Source organism: Lathyrus oleraceus, chromosome 7 (genome assembly GCF_024323335.1).
Source record: "Lathyrus oleraceus cultivar Zhongwan6 chromosome 7, CAAS_Psat_ZW6_1.0, whole genome shotgun sequence".
NCBI classification, from domain to species: domain Eukaryota; kingdom Viridiplantae; phylum Streptophyta; class Magnoliopsida; order Fabales; family Fabaceae; genus Lathyrus; species Lathyrus oleraceus.
In genome coordinates, this window is record NC_066585.1 from 314,034,880 (window position 1) to 314,047,141 (window position 12,262).

The 12,262-nt window shown below is 34.9% G+C and overlaps 1 protein-coding gene across 1 annotated transcript; it reads left to right on the forward strand.

The window, feature by feature from the left end:
* The first annotated feature begins 2,522 nt into the window (after positions 1–2,522).
* LOC127103592 (uncharacterized) lies at positions 2,523–4,273 on the forward strand. Its single transcript, XM_051040840.1, has 3 exons — positions 2,523–3,725; positions 3,870–4,004; positions 4,253–4,273. The coding sequence occupies exons 1-3, from the start codon at positions 2,523–2,525 to the stop codon at positions 4,271–4,273; spliced, it is 1,359 nt and encodes a 452-aa protein (XP_050896797.1).
* Positions 4,274–12,262: the final 7,989 nt, after the last annotated feature.

Consider the following 12,262-nt stretch of genomic DNA (forward strand, 5'->3'; position numbering starts at 1 on the left):
GTCAAAGTTGACTTAATGTTTATTCACAATGAGTATTAATGAAAAAAAGTTTGAAAAATAAAAGGCATAAGGCCGAGGTTTCTAATTTGAAAACAATGTCAAAGTTTGCATAAAATGAATTTGGCTTGGGTTAGAGTGGAGAGAAGAAGAGAAGGGCTAGTCCTAAACATGCAAAGATAAGAGAAAAGATAAAACTCTTGGAGTTCCTTAACTTGAGATCATAGACATGATTCAAGATGCTCCTTTCCTTTGGACTTAACAATCACTCAAGCAATCAAAACAAATATATATTCAAGCTCATATGACCTCCATTTGGCTTGTCTCTCTTAACTTGGTTACTCATTTCATCAACAAGTTCACAACACAATAAGAGAAATGGACAAAGAATGAGTTTAGATTAGGGGTCCTTTGAAATCAACTTTAAGATTTAGCATTCTAAAGGCATGAGGCCTAGTTGCTCTTCAACAAGTTTAGCATTCTAAAGGCATGAGGCCTAGTTGCTCTTGAACTCCTTTAAGCATAGGTAAGGTCCTAATTCTAAGTCCTTTCTCCTTTTTGCATTGGGTTCACACAAACAAAGACAAAACAATCACAAAGCAACAATATATTTATGTACAATAATGAGCTCAAATGAGCAAAAGGAAAATGGCATAAACATAAAATATGTGCTCAAGTGACCAAGGGAAAATCAATATGAATAAATAAGCAAGAATGTAAATTGCATTAAAGTAAATTGCAAGAAATTAAATGCTTGAATTAAAGTTAGTAGTTAGTAGTTAATGTTAGTGTGTTATAAGACAATTTAGCGCTATGTTAAGCAATCGTAAGTGGACTAATGTAGTAGTCACACCTATCTGAGGCCGGTCAATAAAACTATAGGCAAATAAACACAAGTTAGAGATCATGACTAGTGAGACAAGCTCCTACAACTTGCCATGCCAAAAGAAAACAAGGAAAGCCTTGTATGGACTTTAGGTTTTTTGCTTGACCAAGAAGCAACCTATCTTGGACACAAAGCAACTCACTTGATCTTTGATCAAGTTGAGTTTGATTTGGATCAAAGAAGGTTAAGCCTCTCATATGTCAAGACTAACCACAAGTCATTAACTCATTGGCCAAAATAAAAAGAAGAAGATGAAGATGAAGTTAAATGGATAAAAGAAGAATTCAAATGACACAATCAAAACACAATGATCAAAGGTAAATCAAATCATCATCAACCAATGCAAAACAGAAGAGAAATGAACATTAGAAGTCTACAAAGTCAAACATATTTTTTGGTATTTTTTTTGAATTAAAATAAATGAAAAATTAAAATGGACAAAATATGGTCAAACCTCAAATTCAATTCAAATCAACTTCAACAAGTCCAATTGAATCATCATAGGTCTAACATGGTCAAACAAGGTTTGACAAATTTTCTCAACAGTTTTTTGAAAACAAAAACTATTTAAAATCAATTAAAAACAATAAAATATAACACAAATGAATTAAAATCTCAAATAAATCTCAAATCAATTAAGAAATTGATGAGAATATTTTTCATAGACTTATCATGATCCAGATGTGTTAAGAAAATATTTTTGGAATTTTTAGATATCAAGAAGTATTTAAAATCAATTAAAAACTATTAAAAACAAAATAATTCACAAAAAATATTAAATGAAGTCACAAAAATAATAAAAAATCAGATTATGAAACTAGATTTTTCAAGATTTTTTTTGCCATTGGTCTCATATTTTTGTGACTCCAAATAAAGTAGAAATGAATTTTTGAAAATAAATGGAATTAAAAGAAAATAAAACAGAAAATAGAAAATAGGAAAAAATCAGGAGCGCTGGATCTAGTTCATTAATTGACGTGGCGTCATCCAAGGGCCCAGAGGCGCTGATGTACCATGGTCTCAAGTCCAACGTGTAACACAAGCGTTTAAAATAAGTCATGCAAACACATGGCCACGATTAGAACAAATGAGAGAGATCCAAAGGTTTGGAGTCAACCACGTGGGGATGGTGGTGGAAACCACCATCTTCTCCGGCCAGCAAACAACTTCCGGCCACCACGCGCAGGTTATAGGTAACTTGTTCCTAAAGATTCAGATGGCTTCCGCAAACAATGATCGTGTATTTAAAGATGGTGGTAGTAGTAACAAGCCTCCTTTGTTTTCCAGTCAATATTTCGACTTTTGGAAAATCCGTATGAAGGCACATTTAGAAGCACAAGGAAGTGACATATGGGAGGCGGTTCAAAATGGTCCTTTTGTTCCTACAACGGTTGTCAATGGTGCTAGTTCAACAAAGCCACAAGGATCATGGGATGATGATGATAAGAAAAGGGTTCTCTATGATAAAAAGGCGATTAATATTTTACAAAGTGCACTTGGAATGGATGAATTCTTCAGCGTCTCAACATGTACAACGACAAAGGAAATATGGGATACTCTTGTAGAAACTCACGAAGGAACGACCGAAGTCAAGAGATCTAGATTGAACACGTTAAGTCAAGAGTACGAGTTTTTCTGAATGCAACCGGGAGAATCAATCCTCGACTTGCAAAAAAGATTCGTGCATTTGACAAATCACTTGAAAGCACTTGGTAATACACTAACTAATGATGAACTTAATCTTAAAGTGCTTAGGTCTTTAACAAGAGAATGGCAACCCAAAGTGACGGCAATTTCCGAAAAGAAGAGTTTATCAACAATGACATCCGCTACTTTATTCGGAAAGCTTCAAGAATATGAGACGGAACTTGGACTATTGGAGAAACATGAGGTCCAAGAGAAGAAATCCAAGAGCATTGCCTTAAAAGTTGATTCCAAATTTGTGAAGAAAGAAGACAATCCCGAAGAGGACGAAAACTTTATGCTTCTTGTAAAAAGACTAGGAAAACATTTTGGTGCAAAAAATAATATTGGAAACTCTAGTTACACAAGAAGAAAGAAGTTCTCAAAGAACAAAGAAAGAGAAGCATCAACATCCAAAGAAGACATTACATGCTATGAATGTGGAAAACAAGGTCACATCAAACCAGAATGTCCCAAACTCGCAAAGAATCGTGACAACAAAGGAAAGAAGGATTACAATAAGAAGGCCTACATTGCTTGGGATGACAATGAAATAATTTCTTCATCGGATTCCGATAGTGATCAAAGCGCAAATCTAGCATTGATGGCATCACATCATTCCAACGATGAAGGCGATGAGGTTAGTAATAACTTTTCAATTTTTGATAATGATGCTCAAGGAGCAATTGATGAACTTTTAAGTGAATGCAAAATTCTATACAAAACCATTTCATCTCAAAAGAATCAAATATCAACTTTGGAAGAAAATATTGAGAAAATGAAAAATAATCTCAAAGATGAAAAGGAAGAATTAATCAAGAATTTTGCATGCACTAAATGTGAGTCACTTGCTTTTCAAATAGTTCAATTGAAGAGAGTTATTGAAAGATATGAAAAAGGTCAAATCGGATTGGAACATGTTCTTAGTAGTCAAAGATACTCAAATGATAAAATTGGTTTAGGTTATTCAAATTTTGCTAAACAAACTTCTAACAAGACCATATTTGTAAAAGCTAAAGAACAAATTCCTTTAGATAAAAGTAACAAGCCTAAAGTGGTTCATCAATATAATAATAGGAAAAGGAACAAATCTTATTATAAAAAGAAATCTTATCCCCTAGATATAAAATCAACTTTGAGCCTACATGTTTCTATTGTGGTATTAAAGGTCATACTCCTAATGCATGTTATGTTAGAAATTTTAGTGTTGCTCAAGGCCATTATGTATGGGTTAAGAAAGGAACTAACTTTGAAGGACCCAAAGCAATTTGGGTACCTAATAAAACTTAACTCTTTTTTATAGGTATGCTTGAAGACCTCCTCAAATCAATGGTATCTTGATAGTGGGTGTTCAAGGCACATGACGGGTGACTTAAACAAATTTTCACATCTAACGCTTAAGGCCAAAGGATATGTTACTTATGGTGACAACAACAAAGTAAGAATCCTTGGCGTAGGCATCATTGGTTCACCGCCTTCAACGACTATAGAAGATGTCCTATTTGTAGAAGGTCTAAAGCATAGTCTCCTTAGCATTAGCCAATTGTGTGACCGAGGTTTCAAAGTCAACTTCACTAAAGATGAATGTTTGATTGAAAATGAAGTTACTCATGAAGTTATGCTAAAAGGTAAAAGAGTTAATAATATATTTCAAATCTCTTTAGATAACTTGTCTTTGAATGTTAGGTGTCTCTTGGCAAACAATAATGAATCATGGTTATGGCACAAGAGGTTTGCTCATATTCATATGGAGCACTTGAATAAGTTGATCAAGCATGACTTAGTCATTGGATTGCCGAAGATAAAATTCATCAAAGATGGGTTGTGTGGTGCTTGTCAAAAAGGAAAGCAAACTAAGTCAACTTTCATTTCCAAGAATGTGGTGTCCACAACTAAGCCACTTGCAAAAGAGCCATTTTTCAAAAATTCGCCGAGAACTTGGAATTTTGAGCGAAACGGATCTCTGATTTTTTTTCATCGAATATTCATGGTACATCATCAAGGATGAAAGGTATGTAATGTATATAATTTTTCGAGTTCGGTAAGTTTCACTTTTTATGCATTCTATGTTGAAAGTATGACGTTTTTCGATTTTTCTACAATGTATATTATTTTTCATGATATGTGTTTTTGACTAAAAGTTGCCTTAGTATGTGCTTAAACATGTCTAAGTGATAATTTATGAAAATTCCTTACCATATTTGCTGTATCAAGTTGTTGTTTTTGCATTTTTGGTTTGAGTAACCGGTTACCTGCAGGGTAGTAACCGGTTACCACTGTTCGTGTTTTCTTTTATTTTTCGTATTTTTGCTTGCGTAACCGGTTACCTGCGAGGTAGTAACCGGTTACCACTGAAAAAGTCAGAAAAAAATTAATTTTTAAAACATTCACATGTGTTGCTCTTTATGCGTGTTTATCATTTTGTCTTGGAAAACTTCCATCTTCCACCTTCCACCTTCAATGTCTTAAACTCTTTTTCAAGAACATCACACCCACTTACTCAAAATCCTAAATCAACCTCTTAAATATCAAACCCACTCTCTCTTCCAACATCCAACCATCTTCACCTCTCTCAATTCAAGTTCCATTTTCGGATTTCCCTTTCAAACCCTAACTCTCAAAACCAAAATCATGGCTCCTTCCAAGAAGAACAAAGGAAAGCAACCTATTGGTGAAAGTTCTCAAGCTGATGAAATTGGGGAAGAAACTGTGGACATGCAACCTTCAAAGGCTAAGAAATTCAAATCTGAAGTTGGTAGAAGGGAATTGATGAAGATAAAATATGTGAAGTTCACTGCCTTTCCTGCTCACAGTTTCAATTTTGAGGAGCTTCTGCAAAATTCTGGTGTTAAAGATTTGGTCTCTGAGGTAGGCTTGATTTATCCCGAATTGGTTAAAACTTTTTATCGCAATATTAAGTTTGCACATGATGAGTTTGGTGACATATGTATGGAGTCTTTTGTTAACAATACTAAGATGTCCATTGGGTTAGAAGATATTTCTAAATGTTTAGGAATTCCAAATAAGGGATATGAATTCCGTATCAGATTTATTCCAAGTGAGGAATGGAAAGATTTTGATACTTTGAACTATTTTGTTGAGATTTCTTGTGGAACTCATGATGATTTAATTGGTAGACAATCTCAATCATCTCGTGTTATCAAGTATGCTAAATCCTTGACTGTTAGTGACCGGATGTTACACTATGTTTTAGCATACATTTTGGTGCCTAGACATTCTAATCATGCTCAAGTGACCGACTTTGATGTGTTTTTGATTAAAGCCCTGAAAATGGGATGGGATATAAATTGGTCATATTTGTTCTTTTATCATTTGAAACATCAACTTGGTCTCGCCGGAGGGCTGCCATATGCTTACTTTGTCTCAAAATTATTGGCTTATTTTAATGTTCCTCTTGAAAATGAAGAATATCATGAGATGGATGAACAACTGTGTGAGATCAACAAAACCACAATCACTAAGAATACCAGAATTGTTCTTGCTCCGGATGGCACTTATAGATATAGAGATGAATTGGATGTTGCTGCCGCGGAAGGAGGATATTCCTTGGAATCTCTTCATCATGAGATGATGTCTATGAAATTGCAAATGAACTCCAATCATCATCAAGCAATGCGTGGGATTAACAAACTTCTCAAGCTTTACCGCTCTAAACCGTCCTTTGAAGAAGAAGAAGATGTGGAGATGGAAGAGGGTTCCGGAAGTGATTAAGTGGTATGGTCTTGTTTATCTTCTTATCATATCTATGTTGTAGTTTTTATGTGATATGTTTCTAATTATCTAGTACAATATCATGTTTTCATGTGTTTAAACCTTGGTTATCATTTTTGTGAATGAATGCTCATTATGTTTGAGAATCTATGACTGTTTTTTTTCCAAGTCTTTTCCCAACCTTTTTGCTAATGACAAAGGGGGAGAAGAATTGCTTGTTGTTTTTGTTTCGCTAACATTTTGTAGGAAAGATATTTCCAAAGCTTTGCTCATATTCCAAAAGAAAAGGGGAGCACTTGCATAGGGGGAGATATCCTTGTATTAGAGAAACAAGTTTAGAATCAACTTTCAAGTAGTGAGTTGTCATCATCAAAAAGGGGGAGATTGTGAAGTCATGGCTCCTTGATGATTTTGATGATTACAACATCTCTCAATAATTCTCATGTGAAATGATCAAAAAGTTGTCAAAGACTTGAAGTGAATTGAAGTGGAGTAAAGATTCAAGTGAAGTATATCATTTCAAAGGATCAAGTATCATCATTGGTATATCTAAAACTTTCACTAATATGATATACAAGTGTTCAAATATTTATTCCATGATATCTTGGTTCATATAGAAAATTAGGATGTATTGCATTTCATTTTTCACATTCTGCCAAATTCTATTTTTCAAAACTGGGCTTCAGTAACCGGTTACCCGCCGAGTAGTAACCGGTTACCATTGTTGTTTTTCAAATATTTTTTGGACGTTGGAAGCAAGTAACGGGTTACCCACCGAGCAGTAATCGGTTACCGCTGACGAATTTTGGCAAATTGGTGCATTTCTTCATTCAAATGTTTTCTTTGCATTCCTTTGAATCATGGCATCCTTTCATTCATCATACTCTTTCAAAAAGGTGTTTGTAGCAATATATAAACATCATTACTCATTTTTTATGAGCACCTCCTTTCTTGCAAACACTTTCAATTAATCATTCTTATAAAAACTCAGATTTTTATCAAGTGTCCAAAAACTTTCTTAAAAAGTATTCTTTGCATTAAACCTTCATATACCTTGATAAGAATACATATCATTTGGTTTGAACACTTGTATACTATATTGAGTGATTGATATCCAAAAGGGAAGATTAATCCAAGTGATTAATATATTCAAGATTCATCATCAACTTTTTAATTAAGTTCAAATATTTGTATCATACCTTGTTGTCCAGGATTGTTGGAAACAAGTGAAGTGTTGAAGAGGATTGTTCTTCATACACTTGATTACCTATAGGTTAGATAGTAAGCATCACCATTGTTGTGAGTAGGTTGTACAATAATTCTAACTATAGTGAAATCTCTTTCGAGTCGAAAGGGGAGTGGAGTACCTTCAGAGTGTGAAAGGAACCACTATAATTTCCGGTGTCCTTTTACTTTCCGCAATTTATTTTTCAGCACTTAAACGAAAAATAACCAAGAACCGGAAACAAGATCGAAGAAATTTTTTACCACCTAATTCACCCCCCCCCCCCCCTCTTAGGCGCATTTACAACTTACAGAGAATAGGATTGAAGATGAAGAGGGAGGGGAGATGAGAGAAACACAAATTGGTCATGGGAGGAATTTCATCAAATTAAAATCATTCATTCATTTTGGGAGATGAAATGTGCATTTCATCAATCCCCTAAATCCAATGATTTTAACATACCAAAAGTCAAATCAATCTTGACCAAGGCCCCAACACATAGTCAAACATCACAAGTCAATAAAAATGGCTCAAGATAATTTTTACACAATTAATCAATAAAAAAATCAAATTAAAAATGCATTTAAATTAAAATTAGTTTGGTCAAAACCTAAAACCTCTTCAAAACACCAAATAAATGGCCAAGAGATTTATCCTAGGTCAAACAAGGTCAAACGACCTTAGACAAAAAATTTCATAATTTTTGAAAAGTCAGAAGTATTTTTAAACAATAAAAAATATGCACAAAAACAATTAATTCATGAAAAATATCAAAATTAATCCAAAAAATAATTTTAATTCATAAAATGAAATAGGAAAATATTTAAAGATTTTTGGTGAAAGTCCCATTTTTTTGGATTAAAAATGAAATTAAGACGAATTAATCAAAATAAATGGATTAAATGAAAAATCAGAAAATATGAAAAATCAGGGACCATCAGATCTCCCTCATTAATTGAGGTGGAAAATTTGATGGTCACGCGTGTGCTATACATGGTGGACTTGAGTTAAAGCGCCACACGCATGGTAATCAAAAGCAAGGGTCCTGATTAAAACGTGGAACCAAGATAAGATGGTCTGGGCAATGCCAGACACAACCGGAGCCCTAGCTCCGATCATCTTCTTCGGTGATTGACCACCGGTCTGGTTCAAGCTCAACTTCATGAAAATGAAAAGTGAATACACTAATTTGAAGGAAAAATGCACAGGAGCACGAATCTGGTCTCAATTTTATCCAATTCCAAGTATATAAAATGATATAAGAATTTGAATTTTGAGGATCATGAACTGAGTTGCTTCAATTTGACCTCAAAGCAACTCAATCTTCTTGCCTACATTGATAGGGCTTTAGACAACCAAAAATCACAAATAATGGTGAAGAATTGAGATAGAATCGAAGAGATGAAGTTTCTAAAAAATCACCTTCGAGTTGATCCAATTTCACTTGCTCTTGATCTGGATTTGCTTGCTTTCTCTTCCTCTTGCTTGCAGAAACCAATTGAGATGAAAAGGGAAGTGAATTTCAAGAGTTTGAACTTCCAAACAGAGATGAAGTTTAAGCTCGATTTCAAGAGAAATCTTCAAAAATTCTATGGCAGTGAGGGTTTGGATCAGTCTAGCAAAGCTTGGGCAGGGTGTTGATGATGATTCTGAAGCCTTGAGCTTGTTTAAATAGGGAATGAATTTGATTTTTGCACCACTTGAAATTTGGACAAATTTAGAAACCTCCTTGCATGGGTGCATAGGCAATGATTTAGGCCTAAGGACTGATGTAATCCAACTCCAATTCATGTGTAAAGTGTACTAAAAACATCATGTGGAAGCATGCAAAGAAGAATGATCATTTGAATCCAAATCTTGCCAAAACACTTTCCATAATGGAGCCATGCGGAAGCCTCTCAATTTTGATCCAAAAGAGACGATCTTATACTTTTTGGAAAGGTGAGATCAAGGGGAACAACTTTCATGTTGAACACGTTTCCATTTGAAGCTTAGATCATGATGAATTTTGAGGTGGAAGTTTGGGAAATCAAACATATTTGAAAATTTTCTAAGTCCTAAGTCAAATGTTCATTACTTCCACCTTGAATAACTTTTTCTATGGACTTCAAATGAGAAAAAGTTCCTTATCAAAGTTGTAGATATTCAAACCTTCAATTTGGTCACAAATCTGACCTCATTTGGATTTGTCATGGAAGAGTTATGCATTCTAGAAGTTGGGGAAAATCACTTGTTCAATGGCATTAGTCCAAAGTGACCTATAATGTTTCTTCTTGGCACATGGATTTGAAATTTGACTTTGAACTTCCTATAAAAATCAAAGTTGAAGTAGACACCTTGAATTTTATCATGTAATTTTGATGGATTTCATCTCATAAAAGTTGAGCAAGTTATGGTCTTGGAAATTTGACCTCCAAACTAGGGTTCAGACAAAATGACCTATAATCTTTCACCATAAAAAATGACTTTCCAAGAAAAAATACCTCTTGACTTCAACATGAAAGTTGTTTGGAATGTCATTTTGAGTAACTTTGCTATTGGAATAATTTTCATGTGACAAAAATTGTAGGAGATAGGGTCTAGAGAACCCCAATCTTGACTAGTTGACTTTCTCTGGTCAACCACCATGAACCAACTTGCTAGCTTGATATTATATTGACTTTTGGGACTCATGGAGGATCATATATGCATAATATAATGTAGTATGAAATATCCCTTGAAATATTTGATCAATTGTTGAAGAAACTTGTTGAAGAAGTCACATAAGATACCTAGATGAATTAGGGTGTCCAAGGCAAACAAACTCCAATTTGTTTGATGATTTCTTTATAAAAATTATATGTAAAGAACATAGGGATCCATATATGATGCTTAGAGCCAATGTGAACCATTTCTTGATTAAACTCCTTGCATTGAAGGTCTCAAACCCTAAAATATAAGCTTGATAGAGCATGAGTGAACACACACACTACCTACAAAAGTAACAAACTATACATTGACATATTTTTGGTATTTTAGTTAGTAAATAATGAAAAAAAAGTATGATACAATCAAAAATATGCTTGGTGATCTCTCCCAATGAAAACCCAATGAATGAAGGATAAGGAGACTACCAAGGTGTGATCCCAATGCTAATGCATATGATGAGATGGCATGAGGGATCTTAGGGTCAAAATTGGGGTCTTACAGCCACCCCTATTTAAGGACATTCTAGCTGAGGAGGCGAAGATTAAAATTTCCGTATCGACTCAGTAGAATGGGATTAAATAACAACATATAGAAACAAATTTTGGTCCCTAAGAGACCTCATGATGCATATGATATGAATGTTAAAAATAATCTCTATGGGGAAAATATTGCCACAAAGGAAAGGAATCTGGAGAGAATGAAAGTCCACAGAAGTATAATGCATTCCATAAGGAAAACTTACTGGGGAGATAGAGACTCTGGGGAAAAAGTTGTGCGTAGGCCAGGCTACGACTTAGAAACTGCTGGGGACACGAGGGTAATTCCATGAAAATAAATCAATGGAAATACTCAGTCGGGGACAAAGAAGAAAATCTGCATAGGGAACGGGTAGATGAGAACACAACTGAAATACTCAAATCAAACAGGGAGATGGCGACTTCGCTGAGGAAATACGCACTCAAACTCAATTGGGGAAGAATGAACTTCAACACAGGAGTACCCAAAGTATATTATCTACTACCGGTCACTGGGTAGGAGGATAACATAATATGACAGAGAGACATTCATTATCTGGTTAGGGTAAACATGTCAAGGATGACTCGCTGAGGAAATAAGGTATGTTCGTCACCGGCTAATGGGTAAGAACAACCTGTTAGGGAAAATATCAAGTAGGATTTACAACTACCGGTTACTGGGCAGGAGACCAAAGAAAGAGAATATCTGTCACTGGTTAAAGTGAACATATCAAGGATAGACTCAAAGGGAAGAATATCCGTCATCGGTTAGGATGAACATATCTAGGATAGACTACTGAGAAAAAGTAGGAATTATATCTATCAGTTACTGGATAAAATACCGAAAAGAGAATATCCATCACCAGTTAGGATGAACATATCAAGGATAACTCAGAGGGCAAAGCAGGATTTACAATTACCGGTTACTTGGCAGAATACCGCAAAGAGAAGAAAATCTGTCATGGGTTAGCATGAACATATCAAGGATTAACTCTCTGGGAAATGATATGGGGGTTACAACTACCTTTTTACTGGGTAGAAAACCAAAGAGAGAATATCTGTCACCGGTTGAGGTGAGCGTATCAAGGATAGACTCAAGGGGAAGAATATTCGTCATCGGTTAAGATGAACATATCAAGGATAAACTAAATTGGGAAACGTAAAACGAATCCACTGGGAAAGATATGAGGAAATAGATTACTTTTACCAGGCATTGGGTAAGAGTAAGGTACTCGCAAATTAAGAAGAATATTACCAGTTACTAGGTAATACGCTCTCGAGGGACCAAAGCACCTATCTAGGTAAGAGCTAGAAAGAAACGGTCAAACAAAGACTCGACCCAATGAGAATATAACTCAGGGGAAGTGGTTCCATCCAGATAATCATTTGGGGAGGAAGCTGAAATAATAACCATCCACGAGGAAATAACTCAGTAGGGAATGAGAAAGGCTAAATTCTTTCTGCTTAAGGGGTTGACACTCTACAATTGAGGGAGGACAGACACACCAAATCTGCATGGGGAAGAATAATGTCACC

What these genes read in the sequence shown, in the direction of transcription:
- LOC127103592 (XM_051040840.1), top strand. Translation starts at nt 2,523, where the DNA reads ATGCAACCGGGAGAATCAATCCTCGACTTGCAAAAAAGATTCGTGCAT. An exon ending in GCCTACATGTTTCTATTGTG is followed by an intron (nt 3,726 to 3,869) that starts GTATTAAAGGTC and finishes TCTTTTTTATAG; the next exon opens with GTATGCTTGAAGACCTCCTC. An exon ending in CTTATGGTGACAACAACAAA is followed by an intron (nt 4,005 to 4,252) that starts GTAAGAATCCTT and finishes TTTGAATGTTAG; the next exon opens with GTGTCTCTTGGCAAACAATA.